The 13,852-nt window shown below is 52.3% G+C and overlaps 1 protein-coding gene across 1 annotated transcript in view; it reads left to right on the forward strand.

Annotated features, from left to right (window-relative positions):
- The first annotated feature begins 6,480 nt into the window (after nt 1-6,480).
- The window catches only part of dipk1b (divergent protein kinase domain 1B), a 48,900-nt gene continuing 41,528 nt past the window's right edge, over nt 6,481-13,852 (forward strand). The window contains exon 1 of the mRNA XM_085980593.1: nt 6,481-6,794. Coding sequence (XP_085836719.1) covers nt 6,687-6,794 — 108 coding nt within the window. The 5' untranslated portion in view covers nt 6,481-6,686. The remainder of the gene's footprint in view (nt 6,795-13,852) is intronic.

Below are 13,852 nucleotides of genomic sequence, written 5' to 3' on the forward strand. Positions count from 1 at the left end.
TACTTCTTCTTCTTAGGCAGTCCCTTGGAACCGAGGATGACTTGCTTCAGGTGACTGATGAGTCCAATGCGGGACCTACAGTCTCTCACACAGGTGGTGCAGACAGTGGTTGAAGGGGCAGGTGGGTGGGGTGCTTGGGTTGACGTGCGCTCCTTCCGCTGTTTGCGCTTGGCTTCCACTTGCTCCCGGCGAAGAGACTCGAGGTGTTCGGCGCCTTCCCAGATGCTTCTCCTCCACTTTGTGCGGTCTTGGGCCAGGGATTCCCAGGTGTCGGAGGGGATGTTGCACTTTTTCATGGAGGCTTTGAGGGTGTCCTTGAAGCGTTTCCTCTGCCCACCTGGGGCTCTCTTGCCGTGCCGGAGCTCCGAGTAGAGCGCTCATTTTGGGAATCTCGCATCGGGCATGCGGACGATGTGGCCCGTCCATCGGAGTTGATCGAGCGTGGTCAAAGCTTCGATGCTGGGGATGTTGGCCTGAGCGAGAACACTGACGTTGGTGCGCTTATCCTGCCAATGGAGTTGCAGGATCTTGCAACTGAAGAACAACAATGCCTCAGGAGCAGATGGAATCCCTGCCGAGGCACTAAAGCATGGCGGAGAAGCACTATTGGCGCGAATACATTAACTCATTTCTCTTATTTGGAAGGAGGAGGCACTTTACAGCCTTCTGGTCTCAACTTTGAGTTCAACAATTTCAGACCATAATCTCTGCCCCTTTTTTTCTTTTTTCACATGGCAGCTGTTGTTGATTCAGCTATTCCCATTTACACCTCATCTAGACTCGTCCCATTACCATCTCCTTTTGCCTTGCACCATCATCCCTTTTGTCTTTTAATCTCTCCTGCCTTCCATTTTATCACAGACCTTCCCTTTTGTTCTTTCCTCCCCTCCCCCCTTTCCCTGCCCTGCACTTGCTTAAAAATCTGTTACATCTCTAACTTTTTTCAGCTCTGACGAAGGGTCATCGACCTGAAACGTTAACTCTGTATCTCTCTCCACAGATGCTGCCTGACCTGCTGAGTATTTCCAGAATTTTCTGTTTTTATTTCATCATAACTTCCTTGCTTTTGGACTCTATGCCTCTATTTATGAAGCCCAGGATCCCGTATGCTTTTTTAACTTTTCTCAACCTGCCCTGCCACCTTCAACGACATGTGCACATATACCCCCAGGTCTCTCTGTTCATGCACCCCCTTTAGGATTGTGCCCTTTAGTTTATATCGCCTCTCCTCGTTCTTCCTACCAAAATGTATCACTTTGCACTTTTCTGCGTTAAATTTCATCTGCCACGTGTCCGCCCATTCCACTTGTCCGTCTATGTCCTCTTGAAGTCTATCACGCTCCTCCCCACTGTTCACTATACTTCCAAGTTTTGTGTCATCTGCAAATTTTGAAATTGTGCCCTGTACACTCAAGTCCAAGTCATTGATATATATCAAGAAAAGCAATGATCCTAGAACCGACCCCTGGGGAACACCACTGTATACCTTCCTCCAGTCCGAAAAACAACCGTTCACCACTACTCTCTGTTTCCTGTCACTTAGCCAATTTCATATCCATGCTGCCGCTGTCCCTTTTATGCAACTTTGCTGACAAGCCTATTATGTGGCACTTTATCAAATGCCTTTTAAAAGTCCATGTACACCACATCAACCGCATTGCCCTCATCAACGCTCTCTGTTACTTCATCAAAAAATTCAATCAGTTTAGTTAAACATGATTTACCTTTAACAAATTCCAATATTCACTCCACGTGATATCAAGAAACGGCTGAGCGCATTGGATACAGCAAAGGCTATGGGCCCCAACAACATCCGACTATCGTGCTAAAGACTTGTGCTCCAGAACTAGCCGCGCCTCTAGCCAAGATGTTCCAGTACAGCTACAACACTGGCATCTATCCGACAATGTGGAAAACTGCCCAGGTATGTCCTGTCCACAAAAAGCAGGACAAATCCAATCCGGCCAATTACTGCCCCATCAGTCTACTCTCAATCATCAGCAAAGTGATGGAAGGTGTCATTGACAGTGCTATCAAGCGGCACTTACTCACCAATAACCTGCTCACTGATGCCCTGTTTGGGTTCCGCCCAGACCACCTGGCTCCCGACCTCATTACAGCCTTAGTCCAAACGTGGACAAAGGAGCTGAATTCCAGAGGTGAGGTGAGAGTGACTGCCCTTGACATCAAGGCAGCATTTGACCGAGTGTGGCACCAAGGAGCTCTAGTAAAACAAGTTAATGGGAATCAGGGGGAAAACTCTCCACTGGCTGAAGTCATACCTAAAACAAAGGAAGATGGTTGTGGTGGTTGAAGGTCAATCATCACAGCCCCAGGACATCGCTGCAGGAGTTCCACAAGGCAGTGTCCTAGGCCCAACCATCTTCTGCTTCATCAATGACCTTCCCTCCAGCATAAGGTCAGAAATGGGGATGTTCGCTGATGACTGCACAGTGTTCAGCGCCATTCACAACTCCTGAAATAATGAAGCAGTCCATGCCCACATGTAACAAGACCTGGAAGACGTTCAGGCTTGGGCTGATAAGTGGCAGGGAACATTAGTGCCAGGCAATGACTATCTCCAACAAGCGAGAGTCTAACCACCTCCCCTTGACATTCAATGGTATTACCATCGTCGAATCCCCCACCATCAACATCCTCGGGGTCACCATTGACCAGAAACAGTATTGGACCAGTCACATAAATACTGTTGCAACTAGAGCAGGTCAGAGGCTGGGTATTCTGTTGTGAGTGTCTCACTTCCTAACTCCCCAAAGCCTTTCCACCATCTACGAGGCACAAGTAAGGAGTGTGATGGAATACTCTCCACTTGCCTGGATGAGTGCAGCTCCAACAACACTCAAGAAGCTTGACACAAGTTTGCAAACTTGGGCAGAAGCATGGCAGATGCAATGTAACGTGGATAAATGCGAGGTTATCCACTTTGGTGTCAAAAACAAGGCGGCAGATTATTATCTGAATGGCATAGATTGGGAGAAGGGGAAGTGCAACAAGACCTGGGTGTCCTTGTGCACCAGTCGCTGAAGGTAAGCATGCAGGTGCAGCAGGCGGTTAAGAAGGCAAATGGTATGTTGGCCTTCGTAGCGAGAGGGTTTGAGTACAGGAACAAGGATGTCTTGCTGCAGTTGTACAGGGCCTTGGTGAGACCACATCTTGAGTATTGTGTGCAGTTTTGGTCGCCTTATCTGAGGAAGGATGTTCTTGTCATGGAAGGAGTGCAGTGAAGATTCACCAGGCTGATACCTGGGATGGCAGGAATGGCGTATGAGGAGAGATTGGGTCGATTGGGCTTGTGCTCGCTGGAGTTTAGAAGAATGAGAGGGGATCTCATTGAAACTTATAAAATTCTAACAGGACTAGACAGACTAGATGCAGGAAGGATGTTCCCGATGGTCGGGGAGTCCAGAACCAGGGGTCACAGTCTAAGGATAAGGGGTAAGCCATTTAGGACAGCGATGAGGAGGAATTTCTTCACCCAGAGAGTGGTGAACCTGTGGAATTCTGTACCACAGAAGGCAGTAGAGGCCAATTCATTAAATATATTCAAGAAGGAGTTGGATATATTTCTTAAGGCTAAAAGGATCAAGGGATATGGGGAGAAAGCAGGGACAGGGTACTGAGTTTGGATGATCAGCCATGATCGCATTGAATGGCGGAGCAGGCTCGAAGGGCCGAATGGCCTACTCCTGCTCCTATCTTCTATGTTTCACACCATCCAGGACAAAGCAGCCCGCTTGATTGGCACCCCATCCACCACCTTAAACATTCACTCCCTCCACCACTGGTGTACTGTGGCTGCAATGTGTACTATCTACAAAATGCACTGCAGCAACTCACCAAGGCTTCTTCTGCAGCACCTCCCAAACTTGCATCCTCTTCCACCTGGAAGGACAAGGGCAGCAGGCGCACAGGAACACCACTACCTCCAATTTCCCCTCCAAGTCACACACCATCCTGACTTAGAAGTATATCACTGATCCTTCATCGTCGCTGGGTCAAAATCCTGGACCTCCCTCCCTAACAACACTGTGGGAGCACCTTCACCACACGGACTGCAGCGGTTCAAGAGGGCGGCTCACCACCACCTGCTCAAGGGCAATTAGGGATGGGCAATAAATGCCGGCCTTGCCAGCGACGCCCACATCCCATAAACGAATAATTTTTTTTAAACAAATCCGTGCTGGTTTCCTTAATTAATCCACACTTGTCCAAGTGACTGTTAATTTTGTCCCGGATTATCGTTTCTAAAAGCTTCCCCACTACCAAGGTTAAACTGACTGGCCTGAAGTTGCTGGGTTTATCCTTGCACCCTTTTTTGAACAAGGGTGTAACGTTTGCAGTTCTCCAGTCCTCTGGCACCACCCCCATATCCACCCCATTTCTGTTGGAGTGATTCCTGTCGGTGTGAGTCCTGTGGGTGTGATTCTTTTTATTCTATGATGGGATGTGGGCATCGCTAGCATTTATTGCCCATCCCTAATTGCTCGTGAGAAGGTGGTGGCTTGCTAGGCCATTTCAGAGGGCAGTTAATAATCAACCACATTGCCGTGGGTCTGGAGTCACATATAGGCCAGACCAGGTAAGGACGGCAGATTTCTTCCCTTAAGGACATTAGTGAACCAGATGAGTTTTTACGACAATCCGATAGTTTCGTGGTCACCATTATTGATGGTAGCTTTTTATTCCAGAATTTAAATTCCCCAGCTCCCGTGGTGGGATTACTCGTCCAGTCACATAACCACTGTGCCACCATTAATGTTGGTGTGATTCCTGTTGGTCCTCTTTTGGTTAGAACCACTTAACTGTAAATTAAATAGAACTTAAAATAAAACTTATCAAATCAAATTAAAATTACATTGCCCTTGGTGATGATGCACTCCAGTCCCCGTGGCACCCACCGGTCTCGGAAGGCCTCAAGTGTGCCGGCGGACACCGCATGCTCCATCTCCAGGGCCACCCGGGCACGAACATAGCCGTGGAAGAGAGGCAGGCAATTGGGCCGGACGACCCTCTCGACCGCCCGCTGCCTGGACCTATTAATGGCCACTTTGGCCAGGCCCAGGAGCAGTCCTACGAGGAGGTCCTCTGACCTGCCCGCTCCCCTTCGCACCGGGTGACCAAAGATCAGGAGTGTGGGACTGAAATGCAGCCAAAAATCAAGGAGCAGCCCCTTTAAGTAATGGAACAGGGGCTGCAACCTCTCACATTGAATATACACATGGAACACAGATTCCTCTAGGCTGCAAAAACGGCAGGCGGCCTGGGAGTCAGTGAACCTACTTAACATGTTATTGCACGGGGCTGCTCCATGCAACACCCTCCAGGCCAAGTCCCCAATAGAAAGGGGGGGGGACTCCCGCATAGAGAGCCCTCCATTGGGGACCTCCGCCTCCGCTGGATGGCAAGATGGCATGCCAAGGCGTATCCGGTCGGCAGGCGAAGATGACAAAGTGGAGAGTGTGCAGGAGCAGCCCGTACAGGAAATGCCTCCACGCAGAACTAAAGGGCACGGAGGGCATTTATGATTCCTGTTGGTGTGATTCCTGCTCGTGTGTTTCCTGTTGGTGTGACTCTATTTATTTGTTGATGGGATGTGGGCGTCACTGGCAAGACCAGCATTTATTGTCCATCCCTAATTGCCCTCAAGAAGGTGCTGGTGAACCTCCTTAACAACTGAGTGGCTCGCTCGGCCATTTCAGAGGGCAGTTAAGAGTCAAGCACATTGCTGATGGTCTGGAGTCACATATCGGCCAGACGGGGTAAGGACGGCAGATTTCCTTCCCTAAAGGACATTAGCGAACCAGATGGGATTTTACGGCAATCTGATAGTTTCATCATTAATGATATTAGCTTTTTATTCCAGATTTGCTTAATTAACTGAATTTAAATTCACCAGTTGCTGTGATGGGATTTGAACTCATTTGTCCAAGTTTCTGCATTACTCGTCCAGTCACATAACCACTATACTACCGTTAAAGTTGGTGTTATTTCTGCTGGGCTGATCCCTGTTGGTGTTATTCATGCTGGGCTGATCCCTGTTGGTGTTATTCCTGCTGGGGTGATTCCTGTTGGTGTTATTCCTGCTGGGGTGATTCCTGTTGGTGTTATTTCTGCTGGGCTGATCCCTGTTGGTGTTATTCATGCTGGGGTGATCCCTGTTGGTGTTATTCCTGCTGGGGTGATTCCTGTTGGTGTTATTCCTGCTGGGCTGATCCCTGTTGGTGTTATTCCTGCTGGGGTGATTCCTGTTGGTGTTATTCCTGCTGGGGTGATCCCTGTTGGTGTTATTCCTGCTGGGGTGATCCCTGTTGGTGTTATTCCTGCTGGGGTGATTCCTGTTGGTGTTATTCCTGCTGGGGTGATTCCTGTTGGTGTTATTCCTGCTGGGCTGATTCCTGTTGGTGTTATTCCTGCTGGGGTGATTTCCCCCCCCCTCCTTGTTCTCTTTTCCGTGCCGCTGGAGATTGACAGAAGCCAGGACTCGCCTCTCTGTCTCTGCAGCGAATGACTTTCCCGACTGGGAGCGGGACCAAGCTCGGCAGCTGGGCTGGGGTGTGACCGGTGTCCGTGGGGAAACGGCGGGGACCGGATTGCAGAATCGACAGAAGCTGCATCGAGTCGGTTAAAGGGGATCGTGGAGCGGCGGCGCTGCCCGGCTCCGGTTAATGGGGATCGCACCGGCTTGTGAGGCTGAAGAGGCGGCTCGGAGGATGAGGCGCGCCCGGAGGCTGCTCCACCTGCTCCTTTTCTGTCCGCTGTCCCGGGGGCTGCAGGTACCGAGCGCGGCTCCGGCTCCGGCTCCGGGGGCGGGGGCGGGGGGTTCACACCCAGCTGGGCGGAGCGGCCTCTCCGGGACACAGCTGCAATATGGAATCGATCCGATGTTGTTTTCATCAGATGGAATCCCGGGACTATCAGGGAATGGGATTGTGTGAAAGTTAAAGCAGCCCCGGAGCCCGTTCCCCGCAGCCTCCCGGTGTGGGTGCTCGGCCCTGCCCGCCCGGGGACAGCGGGGCTGCGCTTTCCCAGACTCCGAGCGACCAGCAGCTGATTCATTGCTGGGCCCCTGAGGATTCATCACCGGAGCTGCAGGCCCCGAGTGCAGGGAATCCCACCCCTCTGTAAATGTGATCATCATCATTATATAAAACACTGTGACTAAAGATTATTCAGCCGTGGCTCAGTGGGAAGCACTCTCGCCTCGGGAGTGGGACCCAAACCTCCAATCTGAATTAGAGACTTGAGTCCAGTGCAGTACTGAGGGAGTGCTGCACTGTCGGAGAGACAGTACTGAGGGAGCGCTGCACTGTCGGAGAGACAGTACTGAGGGAGCGCCGTACTGTCGGAGGGGCAGTACTGAGGGAGTGCCGTACTGTCGGAGGGGCAGTACTGAGGGAGCGCCGTACTGTCGGAGGGGCAGTACTGAGGGAGCGCCGCACTGTCGGAGGGGCAGTACTGAGGGAGCGCCGCACTGTCGGAGGGGCAGTGCTGAGGGAGCGCCGCACTGTTGGAGGGGCAGTACTGAGGGAGCGCCGCACTGTCGGGAGGGGCAGTACTGAGGGAGCGCCGCACTGTCGGGAGGGGCAGTGCTGAGGGAGCGCCGCACTGTCGGAGGGGCAGTGCTGAGGGAGCGTTGCACTGTAGGAGGTGCCATCTTTGGATGAGACGTTAAACCAAGGCCTCGTCTGCCCTCTCGGGTGGATTAAAAGATCCCACAGTACTATTCGAAGAGCAGGGGAGTTCTCCTCAATGTATTGGCCAATATTTATCCCTCAATAAACAGATGATCCGGTCATTTATCTCATTGCTGTTCGTGGGCCTATGCTATGCACAAATTGGCTGCCACATTTCATACATTTCAACAGTGACTACACTTCAAAAAAACTTGATTGGCTGTAAAGTACTTTGGGACATTCTGAGGTTGTGAAAGTCGCTATTTAAATAGAGTCATAGAGATATACAGCACAGAAAGAGGCCCTTCGGCCCATCGTGTCTGCCCCGGGCATCAAGCCCTATCCTAATCCCATTTTCCAGCACTTGGTCCGTAGCCTTGTATGCTATGGCGTTTCAAGTGCTCATCTAAATGCTTCTTGAATGTTGTGAGGGTTCCTGCCTCTACCACCCTTTCAAGCAGTGAGTTCCAGATTCCAACCACTCTCTGGGTGAAAAAGTTTTTCCTCAAATCCCCTCTAAACCTCCTGCCCCTTACCTTAATCCTTGCCTCTCCAAGTGGAGACTAATTCTGTCTCTCAGAATTTTTTCCAATAATTTCCCTACCACTGATGTTAGGCTCACACGCCTGTAATTCCCTGGTTTATCCCTACTACCCTTCTTGAATAATGGTACTACGTTAGCTGTCCTCCAGTCCCCTGGCACCTCCCCTGTGGCCAGAGAGGTTCTGAAAATTTGTGTCAGAGCCCCTGCAATCTCCTCCCTTGCCTCACACAGCAGCCTGGGATACATCTTGTCTGGGCTTGGAGATTTATTGACTTTTAAGCCCGCTGAAACCACTAGTACCTCCTCCCTCTCAATGCTAATTTGTTCAAGTATATCACAATCCCCCTGCCTGATTTCTATGCCTACATTGTCCTTCTCCATTGTGAACATAGGTGCAAACTATTTATTTAAAACCTCACCTACATCTTCTGGCTCTACACACAGATTGCCACTTTGGTCCCTAATGGGCCCTACTCTTTCCCTGGTTATCCTCTTGCCCTTAAAAGTTAGTATCTCTTTTAAAAATAACATAAGCTTTACCAAAAACGTTTTATAAGTACTTTCACTTTCATCTTTCAAGGTATTAAAAGGTAGAAATGTTGCCCGGCAGCAGATTGAGAGAGGGACACAGACAGGGCCCCAAAGCCTGGGACTCGATTTAAAATGTTGCCCGGCAGCAGATTCACAGAGGGACACAGAGAGGCCCCAAAGCCTGGGACTCGATTTAAACCGCCCGGCCCAAAACAGCCCTGGCAAAGCCGGGCTCCCCCCAGCTAGTATACTTATAAAACACCTTGGGATTTTCCTTTATTTTGTCTGCCAGTGTTTATTCATGCCCCCTCTTCGCTCTCCTAATTTATTTTTTAAGTACTCCCCTGCACTTTCTATACTCCTCTAGGGCTTCCACTGTTTTTAGTCCTTTGTATCTGCCAAAAGCCTCCCTTTTTTCCCTAATCCATTCTTGCATATCCCTTGACATCCAGGGTTCCCTGGGCTTGTTGGTCCCACCCTTGACCTTTACGAGAACATGTTGGCGCTGTACTCTCTCTCTTTCCTTTCTGAATGACTCCCACTGCTCTGATGTGGATTTTCCTACAAGTAGCTGATCCCAGTAGACTTTGGCCAAATCCTGCCTTATCATATTAAAAATGGTCTTCCCCCAATTTAGAACCTTTATTTCCGGTCCATCTTTGTCCTTTTCCATGACTACCTTAAATCTCACAGAATTACGGTCACTGTCACCAAAATGCTCTCCTACTGACACTTCTACCACTTGCCCGGCTATATTCCCTAGAATTAGGTCCAGTACCGCCACCTCTGTTGTAGGACTTTCTACGTGCTGGCACAAAAAGCTCTCGTGGATGCACTTTAAGAATAATAAATGCAAGTCTTTTATTTTGTAGCAGATCTGTGGTATTGCAGGCAGGATGTTGGATCATGTGCTGTTTTATAAGAACAGGAGCACAATGCCACAATAACAGAAAGTACAATATAAATGGAAGTTGAAGAACCAGAGGTGATATGAGGAAACTTTTTTTTACGCAGCGAGTTATGATGATCTGGAATGCGCTGCCTGAAAGGGCGGTGGAAACAGATTCAATAATAACTTTAAAAATGCAACTGGATAAATCCCTGAAGGGGAAAAATGTGCAGGGCTTTGGGGAAAGAGCAGGGGAGTGGGACTAATTGGAGAGCTCTTTCAAAGAGCGGCACAGGCAAGATGGACTGAATGGCTTCTTTCTGTGATGTATCATTCTATGATTCTAAGTGCAAATTTGAAGCTATATCACACTTTTCAAGTCCCAAAGTGATTCACAGCCAACACTATAGTCACTATTGTAATGTGGTCAAACACAGTAGCCAATTTGAACACAGCCAAGACCCACAAAGAGCAATGAAATCAACAACCAGATAATACTCTACCAGATAATCCAGTCCTACTCGGGTCCCCTCCCTCACCTCTTTTTCTGGTATATTGATGACTGTATCGGTGCCGTTTCCTGCTCTCGCCCTGAACTAGAAAATTTCATTCACTTTGCTTCCAATTTCCAACCTTCCCCCACCTTCACATGGTCCATTTCTGACTCTTCCCTTCCCTTCCTCGACTTCTCTGTCTCCATTTCTGGGGATAGGCTATTGACAAACATCCACTATAAGCCCACTGACTCCCACAGCTACCTGGACTACACTTCCTCCCACCCCACTTCCTGTAAGGACACTCTTCCATTCTCCCAGTTCTCTGTCTCTGTCGCATCTGTTCTGACGATGCCACCTTCCACACTAGTGCTTCCAACATGTCTTCCTTTTTCCTCAACCGCGGATTCCCCTCTACCGTGGTTGACATGACCGTCGACTGTGTCCGTTCCATTTCCCGCACTTCTGCTCTCACCCCTTCCCCTCCCTCCCAGACCTAATCAGAGGCGGTATCAGCGGCGGCGGTACTTAAACCAGCGGGAGACCGAGCAGCGCGGACCTAATCGGAGGCGGTATCAGAGGCGGCGGTACTTAAACCAGCGGGAGACCAAGCAGCATGGACCTAATCAGAGGCGGTATCAGCGGTGGCGGTACTTAAACCAGCGGGAGACCGAGCAGCGCGGACCTAATCAGAGGCAGTATCAGCGGCGGCGGTACTTAAACCAGCGGGAGACCAAGCAGCGCGGACCTAATCAGAGGCGGTATCAGCGGCGGCGGTACTTAAACCAGCGGGAGACCGAGCAGCGCGGACCTAATCAGAGGCGGTATCAGCGGCGGCGGTACTTAAACCAGCGGGAGACCGAGCAGTGCGGACCTAATCAGAGGCGGTATCAGCGGTGGCGGTACTTAAACCAGCGGGAGACCGAGCAGCATGGACCTAATCAGAGGCAGTATCAGAGGCGGCGGTACTTAAACCAGCGGGAGACCAAGCAGCGCGGACCTAATCAGAGGCGGTATCAGCGGCGGCGGTACTTAAACCAGCGGGAGACCGAGCAGCGCGGACCTAATCGGAGGCGGTATCAGCGGCGGCGGTACTTAAACCAGCGGGAGACCGAGCAGCGCGGACCTAATCAGAGGCGGTATCAGCGGCGGCGGTACTTAAACCAGCGGGAGACCGAGCAGCGCGGACCTAATCGGAGGCGGTATCAGAGGCGGCGGTACTTAAACCAGCGGGAGACCAAGCAGCGCGGACCTAATCGGAGGCGGTATCAGCGGCGGCGGTACTTAAACCAGCGGGAGACCAAGCAGCGCGGACCTAATCAGAGGCAGTATCAGCGGCGGCGGTACTTAAACCAGCGGGAGACCAAGCAGCGCGGACCTAATCGGAGGCGGTATCAGCGGTGGCGGTACTTAAACCAGCGGGAGACCGAGCAGCGCGGACCTAATCAGAGGCAGTATCAGCGGCGGCGGTACTTAAACCAGCGGGAGACCAAGCAGCGCGGACCTAATCAGAGGCGGTATCAGCGGCGGCGGTACTTAAACCAGCGGGAGACCGAGCAGCGCGGACCTAATCAGAGGCGGTATCAGCGGCGGCGGTACTTAAACCAGCGGGAGACCGAGCAGCGCGGACCTAATCAGAGGCAGTATCAGCGGCGGCGGTACTTAAACCAGCGGGAGACCAAGCAGCGCGGACCTAATCGGAGGCAGTATCAGCGGCGGCGGTACTTAAACCAGCGGGAGACCGAGCAGCGCGGACCTAATCGGAGGCGGTATCAGAGGCGGCGGTACTTAAACCAGCGGGAGACCAAGCAGCGCGGACCTAATCGGAGGCGGTATCAGAGGCGGCGGTACTTAAACCAGCGGGAGACCGAGCAGCGCGGACCTAATCAGAGGCGGTATCAGAGGCGGCGGTACTTAAACCAGCGGGAGACCGAGCAGCATGGACCTAATCAGAGGCGGTATCAGAGGCGGCGGTACTTAAACCAGCGGGAGACCAAGCAGCGCGGACCTAATCGGAGGCGGTATCAGAGGCGGCGGTACTTAAACCAGCGGGAGACCAAGCAGCGCGGACCTAATCAGAGGCGGTATCAGCGGCGGCGGTACTTAAACCAGCGGGAGACCAAGCAGCGCGGACCTAATCGGAGGCAGTATCAGAGGCGGCGGTACTTAAACCAGCGGGAGACCAAGCAGCGCGGACCTAATCGGAGGCGGTATCAGAGGCGGCGGTACTTAAACCAGCGGGAGACCGAGCAGCGCGGACCTAATCAGAGGCGGTATCAGAGGCGGCGGTACTTAAACCAGCGGGAGACCGAGCAGCGCGGACCTAATCGGAGGCGGTATCAGAGGCGGCGGTACTTAAACCAGCGGGAGACCAAGCAGCGCGGACCTAATCGGAGGCGGTATCAGAGGCGGCGGTACTTAAACCAGCGGGAGACCAAGCAGCGCGGACCTAATCAGAGGCGGTATCAGCGGCGGCGGTACTTAAACCAGCGGGAGACCAAGCAGCGCGGACCTAATCGGAGGCAGTATCAGCGGCGGCGGTACTTAAACCAGCGGGAGACCGAGCAGCGCGGACCTAATCGGAGGCGGTATCAGCGGCGGCGGTACTTAAACCAGCGGGAGACCAAGCAGTGCGGACCTAATCAGAGGCGGTATCAGAGGCGGCGGTACTTAAACCAGCGGGAGACCGAGCAGCATGGACCTAATCAGAGGCGGTATCAGAGGCGGCGGTACTTAAACCAGCGGGAGACCAAGCAGCGCGGACCTAATCAGAGGCGGTATCAGAGGCGGCGGTACTTAAACCAGCGGGAGACCAAGCAGCGCGGACCTAATCGGAGGCGGTATCAGAGGCGGCGGTACTTAAACCAGCGGGAGACCGAGCAGCATGGACCTAATCAGAGGCGGTATCAGCGGCGGCGGTACTTAAACCAGCGGGAGACCAAGCAGCGCGGACCTAATCAGAGGCGGTATCAGCGGTGGCGGTACTTAAACCAGCGGGAGACCAAGCAGCGCGGACCTAATCAGAGGCGGTATCAGCGGTGGCGGTACTTAAACCAGCGGGAGACCAAGCAGCGCGGACCTAATCAGAGGCGGTATCAGCGGTGGCGGTACTTAAACCAGCGGGAGACCGAGCAGCGCGGACCTAATCGGAGGCGGTATCAGCGGCGGCGGTACTTAAACCAGTGGGAGACCGAGCAGCGCGGACCTAATCGGAGGCAGTATCAGCGGCGGCGGTACTTAAACCAGTGGGAGACCGAGCAGCGCGGACCTAATCGGAGGCAGTATCAGCGGCGGCGGTACTTAAACCAGCGGGAGACCAAGCAGCGCGGACCTAATCGGAGGCGGTATCAGCGGCGGCGGTACTTAAACCAGTGGGAGACCGAGCAGCGCGGACCTAATCAGAGGCAGTATCAGCGGCGGCGGTACTTAAACCAGTGGGAGACCGAGCAGCATGGACCTAATCAGAGGCAGTATCAGCGGCGGCGGTACTTAAACCAGCGGGAGACCGAGCAGCATGGACCTAATCGGAGGCGGTATCAGCGGCGGCGGTACTTAAACCAGTGGGAGACCGAGCAGCGCGGACCTAATCAGAGGCAGTATCAGCGGCGGCGGTACTTAAACCAGCGGGAGACCGAGCAGCATGGACCTAATCGGAGGCGGTATCAGAGGTGGCGGAACCTTCGACAATTTCCAAAAAAAA

The sequence above is a fragment of the Somniosus microcephalus genome, unplaced genomic scaffold (genome assembly GCF_052327205.1).
Source record: "Somniosus microcephalus isolate GS21.2 unplaced genomic scaffold, FLI_Smic_1.0 scaffold306, whole genome shotgun sequence".
In the NCBI taxonomy this organism is placed as follows: Eukaryota; Metazoa; Chordata; class Chondrichthyes; order Squaliformes; family Somniosidae; genus Somniosus; species Somniosus microcephalus.